Below are 11,758 nucleotides of genomic sequence, written 5' to 3'. Positions count from 1 at the left end.
TGTAACAGTAATACTTATTATGTTAATTACACTATACTTTACGTGCTCTGACATTTTGTTTTGAATGTAATGTCCATCCTCTTAGGCATTTTATCTGCTCTCCAGATACCGGATTCAGCAAGCAGTAAGAAGATTGTATGATGGGTACCTAGCAGAAGGACGTCTTGAAGGCATGCGTACAGGAGGTAGGCCCACGTTGGAATCGTCCATGGAACAGGATCCTCATAATGACTCTGGTTACTCAACCAGAATGTGTACAGGATCTCAAGGACCATCACCTGCACTCTCAGGTTTGTGTGAAAGGAAAATATTTTAATGAAGTTGGAATGACAATAAGGAAAACTTCCCATACAAACTCATTCATTAACTATATGCCTGTATTTGTATCCTGAATGACCCCAGGTTCACCAGTATTTTGTCACTTGGAGAGAAGGTGGTGGTCTTGCTACACATTCACCATCTGGCTCCTCATGTTTATCTCAGCAGCTAACCTCAGTGGTTATGTGAACTGTGTGAAGCTGTGAGATTTGAAGGGTTTGAGATGTAGGTACTTATTATATGATTAATCTACTACGTATTTTCATGACAAAGAACTTGAGCAGTATAAAAAAAAGCTTTGTTTCATCACAAAACCCATCAATCAAATGTAATAATCATCAATAAGAGTCAGATTTGGAGATCATCATCCTGTACTGTCAACATGAAATGTGATATAGCCAATCATCCCAGAAGTCTGTCTCTTGATAGTGCCATCAGGGAACATTTCAGTTGAAAAGAAAGCAAGCAATTGTCTCTCTCATCAAGAGTGGCTTTGTATTCTACCAATTATTTTGGCATTTCTTGGCTTTAGGTACTGTATGGTGGATAGTGCTTTTGGTTTTGAGATGTCTGAAAAAATGTTCTTTAAACATATTAGTAACATCATTTGGATGTTTATTTTCAAGAAAATATGTTTTCTGATTTTTTCCATTATCTTTTTTCCATAGGAAGCTGTGGGAAGTCTTTAAATATACTCCTTTTTTTATTGAGTATATTCCTGTTACTGTATATTGAATTTCTGTCAAAGAGTCTTTGTAACAGTGACATTATTTTGATTGGGCATGCTTATAATTAATTTTGCATGTTAGAGATCCACAAGTCTACTGTATTTTTATACCTCTGATAGTAGTTCGCTCTAGGTTATGCGTTAGTGGGGTATTCTTCTTTAAATCAAATGACTTTCGTCAGTTCCTTCCTTTCTTCATTGAATTGGAGTAATGAAAACACTTCTCACCTTTCTGCATTTTAATATCGAAACTAGCTACAGTACTACAGTGTCTCGCCAGTACGGGCAGAGTTTTTTTTATATTTTGGTATGCGACGATCAGGATCTCGTTCACTGATGCCAGGCGGTAAATTTAAAAATCAAATAAATTATAAAAGAGACAAAATTGAGAATCATATGTTTAGACTGATGTTTTAACACTTCTCCTTGATGAACAGTTTTGTTATAACATTATAACTTAAGTAAAGAAAAAAGTTATTGTAAAAGAAAAACATAAAAAGTATTTTGCTTTGACATTACAAATTAAATATTGCAGTTGAGTCCATACAAACATTTAAGTATATCAAATGAAATGTAAGCACAAAAGAACAACATGATAAAGAGGATACAATGTTGTAATAAAATGAATTGCTTAAACATCAAATATGGACAGTTAGTAATGAAAATACTCCAAATAAATGCAGATATGTAAGTACAGTACATGAAATGACATGTAAGTACACAAGATGATCATAAAGAGAATACAATGCTGTAACAAAAGGATTTGATTAGATGCCAAACGTTTGCAGTTTACAGCTGCACTTAAACTAGTAAATAATGATGGGTATAACACGCAAACAGTGCGTATTAGTAGTAGAATAAGTAAACTACAAATAGCATTGCAAAATAATTTGTAAATAGAGCTTGCAAATGTGACAATAATAAACTTGCAAATTTGACAATAATAAAACCATTATTTGGTATAAGTGACATGTAAGATATTGTCTAAATCAGTCACACTTTTACAGCAGACTTAGTGATTAGTTCTTGAGTCCTCTGCACAGATGGCCTTGGTAAGGAGGATCAGCCAAATTCGTCTTTGATGGAACATACTTGATGTTGATTTTTCTCAGGTTGATTTGCTCTTGTACAGAGTGCTTTTGGGTGTCAATGTACTTTGATCTCTCAGAGCAATGAGTGTCATTTGCTAAGGCTATGGCACCCTGATTGTTAGCATTTATTTCTTGGTTTGTCAACAAAATTCTTGAATCCAAGTTCCCAAAGCAGATTTCTGAAATAAACTACTGTACTTCTCTTGTTGCTTCACAAAGTACTATGTACTCTGCTTCATTTTTTGAGAGTGTAGTTATTCTCTGCTTCCTGCTTGTCCAGATATTGGTCCGCCTATCCGGTGATGGATTTTCTTCCATATGATCATTTGCGTGGTCTGCATCCACCCATGCTGTTAGGCGTTCTTGAAGTCTTCTAGAGATATCGTATCAGATGTTTTGCATTCTTCAGATCTTGTTTGTTAGATTCTTGATTTTTCTGGCAGTGCTCCAGTTGCAAAAGCAGTGTCAGGCCTAGTGCAATTTACTATGTGTAACAAGCTACCAGTGATTCCTCTGTATTTTGTTGCACTATATTTTTCATCTTCTGGGACTTCTTGTCTAAAATTTAGGGCTAGTGGAGTTGGCAACTCTTTTGATTCAGCAAGATTTTGATAATGGAAAGAGTATTTGATGCCTCTCCTAGGTCTTTTACGGCATAATTCATGAATTCTTTCTTGAAATAAGTCACATCTAAATTTCCAACAGTGATGCAATCATCTACATGAACTCCAGTCATTGTTGTTTTTGCTTCATTATAGTAGATGCATTGGTCAAATTCAGATCTGATCATGCCCAGTTTTTGTTAGCTTCTCATTCAGTTCTTCATTCCAGTTTCTACCACTTTGAGGCAAGCCATAGATACTTTTCTCCACTTCATAAACAAAATGTGTTCCGTTTGCAACTTCACATCCCTTTGGTTGTTCCATAAATAACATTCCCTTGAGTCCACTGTTTAGGTAGGCTGAATTTGCATCAAGATGTTCACAGACCATGAATTTTCAGCAGCTAAGGCCAATAGCAGTCTAATGCTTGATTTTCTCACTACAGGGACATAAGTCTCAAGACAGTCTACAACAGGTGTTAGTCGGAACCCTCTGGCCACTACTAGTCTTGCTTTGTGTATCATTACCTCACCAAGTTTGTTGTATTTTCTTCTGAATACCAATTGCAATCAGTCACTTTTTGTCCTGTTGGTCTTGGCACTATAGTATTTTCAAGGTGTCCATGCTTTCTAATCTTTCCATTTCTTGCAGCATGGCAGCTTCCCATTTGTCTTTGTCGGGACAATTGAGTGCTTCTGCGACTGTCAGTGAATCTTTTGGCAAATGCTGGAAATGTCTTGACTTTGCAACATTGGCACTTCTTTGGTTTCCTTGTCCTTTGAGACCTCCTCAAATAGGTTTCCTCATCATAGTTCTCTTGATGATCATCTTGATTTTCTTGTTCTTTCTTGTTTCTTTGGATTTTCTTGATTGTTTTCCATGTTTCTATTGTTGGTTTCATCATCAGAGAAAAGGTTCTTCCAATCAGTGTTGTTGTCAGTGTCCAAGTCAGGTAAGAAGAGAGTTGCTGCTTGCGTCTTGCTTGTGGTTTTCACAGCTGGTTCCTTGAGCTTGAAAGGGTAAATCTCCTCTTTGAAGTCAACATTAATGGCATTGATCATGATTTGTTTGTTGATGCTCCACAACTTGTATCCCTTTTGGTTTGGACACACTCCCAAGTAGACACAGCTTTCCGCTCGAACTTCTGGCTTTGGAGTCTCCCTCAGCTTAGCCCAAGCTTCACAGCCAAACATTTGACCAGTATCAGGTCTTCAAGTTCAAGATTTCTCTTTCTTCATATTTTGGGCAATTTAAGTTTCTTGCTACAGTATATGTCCAGGCTGGCTACAAGCATAGCAGACGAATCTCTGGCTAATCTGATTACATAGGCTATATATTCCCTCATAGACATTTCTTCAGTTTTTCTGCTATGGTGCATTCGATAATGTCGTCCAGATCCAAATTATCCACTCTGATAACAAACTAAGTGCGTCATTATTTCTTTGAAGTTGTAGCTGTGTCCAGTCGTCTGGATCGTCAGCATATCGTGGGTCTATACATTCCCACCACCTTTTCTGGGTGAGTGCAGCTCTAGTTCTCCTCACCCAGTGGAAGTAATTCAATTCATCCAGAATCTCACATCTTTTTCTTTCCTTGTCTTTGTCTGCCATTTTGTGTATAACTCTGTATCATGGGTTCCTCATAGTCATAGGGTGTGGTACTCGATGTCGTTCGACTTTCTTCAGTTTTTTCCCTCACTTTAGTACAACACTTGTCTCACTGTTCACTCAAATTTTGGCAGTCTGGGTGTATCCTGGGCCCATAACCTTTTGAGATGGTTGTGTTGGTGTGGTATTCTTCGTTAAATCGACTGACTTTCATCAATTCCTTTTTTTACTTCTTCATTGAGTCAGAGTTTTGTTGACATTTTGATATGCGACGATCAGGATCGTGTTTGCTGATGCCAGGCGGTAAATTTAAAAATCAAACAAATTATAAAAGTGACAAAACTGAGAATCATATGCTTAGACTAATACTTTAACAGTTCTTGTTCTCTTTCCTCAAAGCCAGGTCTTTCTGGTTTACCTCTTCTTGTAGGTATTGAATCATTTAAGTAGTTGTATGCCTCCATATATGGTTTATAAAGATTCAAATCTATTTAAATAACATGGAGTGAGCATGGCTCAATCAGTTGGGGGTCTTCAACTTGGACAGTTCTGGAGAATAAATTGCTGATTTTGTAGAAAATAACTCGATAGCCCTGTAATTCACTATCAAGTAGAAGTGGATTGTGTTTTGTGTTGCAGGGGTTTTTCCTCTAGTTCTGAAAGCTCTGCATGTAATTCTTGCAGTGGGTGGCATATTCCTGGTTTAAATTGTGACCTAATTTTATTTCTTAAAGGCATATATTGCTAGAATTGTGTGTACAATAAGCACTACTGTAAATTGGTTAGATTGAGAGATGTGTGACCTTGGCAGTTCCACTACAGAATGTATGCCACAATTGCGTGAGCTTGGCAGTTCCACTACAGAATGTATGCCACAATTGCTGGTGAGAATTTGGGTCCCTAGTTTTATCCTTTGGAAATTTGTCGATTTTCCTGTAAAGTTAAGGTCATTTGATCTTGTGTAGGGATACAGGAAATACAGGCAGTCCCCGCTTACTGGCAGCATCGGTTAACGGCAATCCGGTTTTACCGCACTTGTCTAGTGACGCTGTTAAATGGGTTTTTGGCACTGATCTCTGCTTAACGGCAATGCTGATCTCCCGTTAGCGGCACGAATATCCGGTTAACAGCACCGTTAAGCGGGTTATTAGTACTATTATTGCTGATTTTCAGTTAGCGGCACTCGGCCAGGAACAGAACCCTGCCATTAACCGGGGACTGCCTACTGGTTTTACATTTTTTTTTTTTTCCCACATCTTCCTGTCTGTTTGGAGAATATATACTAACAGTTTTCATGTGTTTAAATTTCTTGTTGCTCTAGCTACAAGAATTAACACACACAATTTTTAACTGGTGAGAAGACTTCGTTAAGGTAATGACAGCATAATTGTTTTCCATTTCTTAAATACCGTTGCCCTTCTATTTCCATCTGGTAAGCAAAAAACCGTCAACTAAAATGATGGTATGGGTTCGGAGGTGCTTTTGATTTTGAGGCCATCATCTCCAAAGAACCTCTCCTGTTGTTATACCTTTGGTTATTGGTGTATTACCCTTTTGATCTTGCTTCTTAAACCAAGATGAAGTAGTTCAGACTAATTTGAGGTAGCCAATTACTGAATTTCCATACATTTCAGGTGTTGAAAGTATTGCAGCAGCAGTAATAGCAGATAAGGCTGATTTTATGGCATCAGCAGGTGTAGTTTCTTTAATAGGAAAATTACAATGACAGATTTTCTGAATTCATTCATTCTGACTAGTGAATCGACTTTGGCAATTTGTTAGCACCTATGTATATATATTTATTTCATTATGCACCATTTCAATTAACTCTCTTAAATAGAAAGTAAAGACAGTTGAAATTGAGGTGAATGATTCCCATCTGTATTATGCATTTCAATTTGAACATTAATAGCATTTCATCATTTTCCTTACATCTCTACCAACATAATGGTCATAATCAAAGGCAGTGTTCATGTTAAAGTAAGTTTTCATTACAGTAGTTTTGGTTTTCAGAAGTGTAATTAGTAGAACCGCTTCTTCTGAGAGCGCAGATCCAAAATTACATCATCAGAAAACATTCCCTTCAATAAAACGCTCCTCAGATTAGACTGTATAAGAAGTGTATGGCTTCAGAAGTAATCATCATCATCATCATCATCTTGCATCCTCTGAAGATTGTGGACTGTCTAAGTAGTATTGGAGGCAAAGACCCAAATGATGAGCCCCGATGCCCACAGACACTGTATAGTCCTGGTGTGGCCACAGACGCTGAATGATCCTGGTGTGGCCACAGACGCTGAATGGTCCTGGTGTGGCCACAGACGCTGAATGGTCCTGGTGTGGCCACAGACGCTGAATGGTCCTGGTGTGGCCACAGACGCTGAATGGTCCTGGTGTGGCCACAGACGCTAAATGGTCCTGGTGTGGCCACAGGCGCTGAATGGTCCTGGTGTGGCCACAGACGCTGAATGGTCCTGGTGTGGCCACAGACGCTGAGTGGTCCTGGTGTGGCCACAGACGCTGCTGTATGATCCTGGTGTGGCCACAGATGCTGCTGTATAGTCCTGGTGTGGTCCTGCCACAGATGCTGCTGTATAGTCCTGGTGGTGGCCACAGATGCTGCTGTATAGATGCTGGTGTCCTGGCCACAGATGCTGCTGTATAATCCTGGTGTGGCCACAGATGCTGCTGTATAGGCCTGGTGTGGCCACAGATGCTGCTGTATAGTCCTGGTGTGGCCACAGATGCTGCTGTATAGTCCTGGTGTGGCCACAGATGCTGCTGTATAGTCCTGGTGTGGCCACAGATGCTGCTGTATAGTCCTGGTGTGGCCACAGATGCTGCTGTATAGTCCTGGTGTGGCCTCAGATGCTGCTGTATAGTCCTGGTGTGGCCACAGATGCTGCTGTATAGTCCTGGTGTGGAACTGAGGGGCTGTGCCAGGACTGAAGCAAAGGGGTTTGTACCGAAACACCCATCCTCATCACCTGAACTTCCATCAGGATATATGAATAAGGATGTACTTCCACATCCCTATTCTTCTTAGGGAGGGGGACACGTGTTTCAGTTCCAAGCCCCCTTCAGTCTTTGTACAGCCCCTAAGTTCTTCACCGGGAATCCGGCAGCATCATTTGGATCTTTGCCTGAGCTACTACCAGCACCATCTCGCCATCTTCAAAGGAGTTACAGAGCACATTATCTTTGACAGTGTGACGGAGACAAACTTATTCCACGAGCAGTAGCTTGCTAAGTGAGGATGTACACTTTCTAGGAAGTATTTCAGCCCACTAAGGACAGGATTTGTCATATCCAGAATATCTTGTGAACTTCTGCATCATCCGTGGCCAAGTTATATAGCAGGTGAAATGATTGGTCACCTTGTGTTACTGAAGCAGGTGTTCCTCACGGTCGATCCTCTGGTTGAACACGGTCTTCAACTTTGATATCAATGTTGGAGAGCAATCATGTTGGAATTTATATATATATATATAAGGGGTTCTAGTTCCTGTTCCAGTTCTAGGAGTGGCATCTACTACTGGAAGTGGTGGTCCCCTGGTTCTCTACTGATGCCCCTATCTGCTCGATCTTCAGTTTAAAAGGGTGCAGTAAACTGAGGAAGAGTTGTAGATCGTCTTCTTGTGTTCCAAACATTCCTGATCAACTTGTAGTGTCACTGAAAGTAAGTTATATCTGACAACACTGCAGCCATCACTATCTGCAGAACTTGTGTTCCCCTTTGAATATTCTCTTCTCTTCAGTGTGCACAGAGCCCTCTGGTAGTATCATTGAATGCCAGTCTACCACTATCCCATTCACTGCAGCTGTACTGTGTGGTTTGATCAGTGGATGCAATGTTGCAAGTCTGGGACAGCTTCTACACATAAACCTTTCCTCAGTTCAGTCTTCTATGTCAAGTTCTGGTGAAGTTTCAAGTTTTGCTGAACTCTGTTGACACTTACAATTCCCTCTTGGCCACAAACTTTGCTGTAGACAACCAGAGCCCTTACCACTTGGAGGAGGCATCTGAAGCAACACTAGTAAAAGAAACCCTTAAGTTTTGTAAGTGTTATCTTTCACAGAGCAGCTTTTTAAGGTTGTAGCTATTGCCATCCTTCCCAGATCTTCTATCATCACCAGCCAGGAAAAGTGGGTTAGGTTTTGTAGCTTGGTGAACTAAGGGGTATTTCTCAACTTTACAACACATTACGAAGATCTCGACTACTGTACTTGCCCTACAGTTGACTCAGTTCTTGCTTCTCCTCTCATTTTACACATCCAAATTTAAACTTTTTCATCACCTTTTCTGTTAGCTTAAGTGATCTGTGTAGAGGAGTTTCCAGGGCCTATTTTCTGCACTTTATATCTTCTTACATTACTGCAGTAAACAGCATGGGGCTCCATGGTGATTCTTGATATGCTCTAACTTTTGTCTTATTCTTCCGTTACCTACCCCACTCACTTCACTGGAGGGCTTATCTAAGTGTTATGGTAGAGCAACATGCGTTAACAAACACTTCCACTACCCTGTGACATCATAATGTCAATGCCTTTTCCAGATCCATAAATACGTGGTACAGTACTCTCTTTACACGGTACTCATTCCTGTAGATACCTATTCTTGATGGGCTCTAACATTTGTCTTATTCTTCTGATACCTCCCCCACTCACTTCACTGTAGGCTTATCAAAGTGTTATGGTAAAGTAACATGCTTTTAATGAATGTTTCCACTACCTTGTTTCCACTACCTTGTGCTGTCATAATGTCGGTGCCTTTACTAAATCCATAAATACACTGTACATGGTATCATCTTCACACGGTACTCATTCCTGTAGATACCTAGTTTATTTTCTTAATAAAAAAGACTGCTGCTGATCTCTGCCATGAACCCAAAGGGGTTAATTATGAACTTCATTTTGCTCAACAGTCCTTCTCCCCAATATTTACCATTATTTTCAGAGCATGCTCAAGGAGCTTTTACTCCTGTGTGCTTCGCACACTGTAGTGCATTCCCTTTTCCTTTTTGTAAAAGTGTAAGTGTTGTTTACATTTTGCTTGTCCAATCTCTTCCTTTATCAGGGTTTCATAAATTCTTCTAAGCTCATAAATATCCTGATGCTTATAATCAAGTCACTTTAACTGGGGTATTTGCACTTTCCATCTTCATGAGTACCTTTTCATCCTCTTGGGCCGTTATGTTCTTTATTGCTCGAACTATTATGCTACCTTCAGCCAGTTCATGTTCATTTTTTCTCATCATTCTGGTTTTAAAAATACTGTCTCCATCATTCTGGTATCTGTTTTCAGCTTTAATTTGTCCCTTTTCATCATCTTACATATACTTAGCCCCATTTATATATTTTCCATCTTTCCTCAGCCACTTTGCTATCTGGAATATTTTCTCCTCTTTCAGCTGTGAGATTCAGACTCCTTTCCTCCATAATCCTCTCCCTTTCCTTCTGTCATCTGCCTTTTAGCTTCCCTCTTCTAGACATCTTTGTCCTCTTCCTTGCCTGTCTTCTGCCCAAGCTTGGAGGCTCACCCTTTTTTGCATTTGCCTTTTTTATGCCTTCCTTCCTTTTAGTGGTTTTTACTAACCACTTTTCCATGCTACACTGGCCCATTTTTTTTTTTTCTTCAAAATGTCAAATTAGCTTGAAGTAGTGTCTGAAGTGTTAAGCAAGCCATCCATACTTTTCAAAGTCCATCACTGTTTCAGCTCCTCTCTTGTATGTTAAATTTCCCATGTCTGAATAGGCAGTGTTTTAAATAACCAATCTTTGGCTTCTCCCATGTGATTGCTTTTGCTTGGGGCATATCTACCCAAACTTCCTCAAAACCAGCTGTTCATCTCTATATAGCCATGTAGATGATCCTATGTTTAGTATCCCATCAAAATGTAGCTCCTCTGTCTCTGCATCTGATAGCATTTTAAGTTTCTTAAAATTCTTGCTTTTTTCTTAAGGACTTCCCTAAGTTCCATGCAATCTTTATTCTTTAATTTATTCACCATCACTTCTTCAGCCATTCGTCCTTGATCAATATGCTGACTCCAATTCGTCATGCGACATTCCACAAGTCGTCATATGTCATTCCACAAGAATTAACATTTCTTCATGCCATTTCCAGTGGATTTTGTGCCAGCTCTTTGTTAACTGATGTGGTCTGTAAAATTGTCCAAAAATATTATAGGTGCACATGCCATTCTGATCTTTTAATTTGATTTACTAAATGATCTCCAAACATTTCATCTTTTTCATCACAAAAACAAAATTAGTGGTAGGTCATGGTTTTACATGAAATTTTACTGGAGAATCTAATTAGTTTTTATGGAAATTCAAGTTACAGTAATGAATTTAATTAGACATTTCCACATTGCAATGCAATACCATACAGTATCCGTAATGACTATTTTATACCTGATTAACCTCCTTTTCATTTGCAGGAGGCCATGAATTGTCTGGAGACACTGAACGTAAGAATAGTGCTGCCATTGTTGCTGAAGCTGCCAGAGTCCCTGCAGATGGTACTAAGGCATTGCCACATTACCCTGAGAAGTCAGGGTCTTTCCCTCCAGTACCTCCCAGTAGATACTCCAATGGCCTACCTCCACCAGTTTTGTCAAATCCAGCAGTTGGTAGGTTCTCAGCACCTCATATACCTGGGGATACAGTTTTCATTGGAGAATCATCACTAGTCTAATTGTGTATTTCATTCTGACAAGAAAACAAGATTTTATTTACACTGATGCCATCAGAGGACTGGAGAACAAAAGTGTTGACTGGAAAACAAGTCTCATGGAAGGACTTCAACATATTCACGCATGAGACTAAGTTCAATTTATGCTCATTTACTTTACCAAAGGTTTTTATAGGTGCCGTACAACATTGGGGTTTGGTACTACAGTAGTATGTTACCTCTCACTACAGTTTTGTAAATTAAGGCTTGCTGTATATAATTGTTCCATACTGTAAATAAAAGATTTTTATATGTTAATAGTATGAAAATATTGTACAGTACACGAGATTGTTAATATTGATGCGTATATAAAATCAGAATATTGTATTGAAATGGATATTTTTAACAAAGAACTATTTTTACAATTCTCTTTATGTATATATACTGTAGAGTGGAATACAAATGTATGATATCCAGATGTCAGGATTATCACAGCACTCAATTAAAACTTTAACCAGATTACTCTATTCTTTAATAAGCATAAAAGTTCCTTGGATTGTTAATAAGACTACCAGTACATCATACAAGTTTCATTGTTGCATTAAATTTGAAGTTCCAGTTGCCTTACACACTTTACTGATAACGGCAAGTTGATAACGGCAAGTTACTTATGACTAACCTTTGTTCTCATACTTTCCAATACAAGTTCCTAGTTTGCTTTGCAAATGATCATAATT

The 11,758-nt window shown here is 39.0% G+C and overlaps 1 protein-coding gene across 1 annotated transcript in view; it reads left to right on the top strand.

Annotated features, from left to right (window-relative positions):
- The window catches only part of LOC136838691 (uncharacterized), a 362,191-nt gene extending 350,648 nt beyond the window's left edge, over positions 1-11,543 (top strand). Inside the window, exons 13-14 of the mRNA XM_067104097.1 lie at positions 106-290; positions 10,789-11,543. Of these exons, the coding sequence (XP_066960198.1) occupies positions 106-290; positions 10,789-11,045 (442 nt within the window). The 3' untranslated portion in view covers positions 11,046-11,543. The remainder of the gene's footprint in view (positions 1-105; positions 291-10,788) is intronic.
- Positions 11,544-11,758: the final 215 nt, after the last annotated feature.

The sequence above is a fragment of the Macrobrachium rosenbergii genome, chromosome 5, assembly GCF_040412425.1.
Source record: "Macrobrachium rosenbergii isolate ZJJX-2024 chromosome 5, ASM4041242v1, whole genome shotgun sequence".
In the NCBI taxonomy this organism is placed as follows: Eukaryota; Metazoa; Arthropoda; class Malacostraca; order Decapoda; family Palaemonidae; genus Macrobrachium; species Macrobrachium rosenbergii.
Note: the sequence above shows the minus strand (reverse complement) of the source record. Positions and strands in the feature narration are given on the sequence as shown.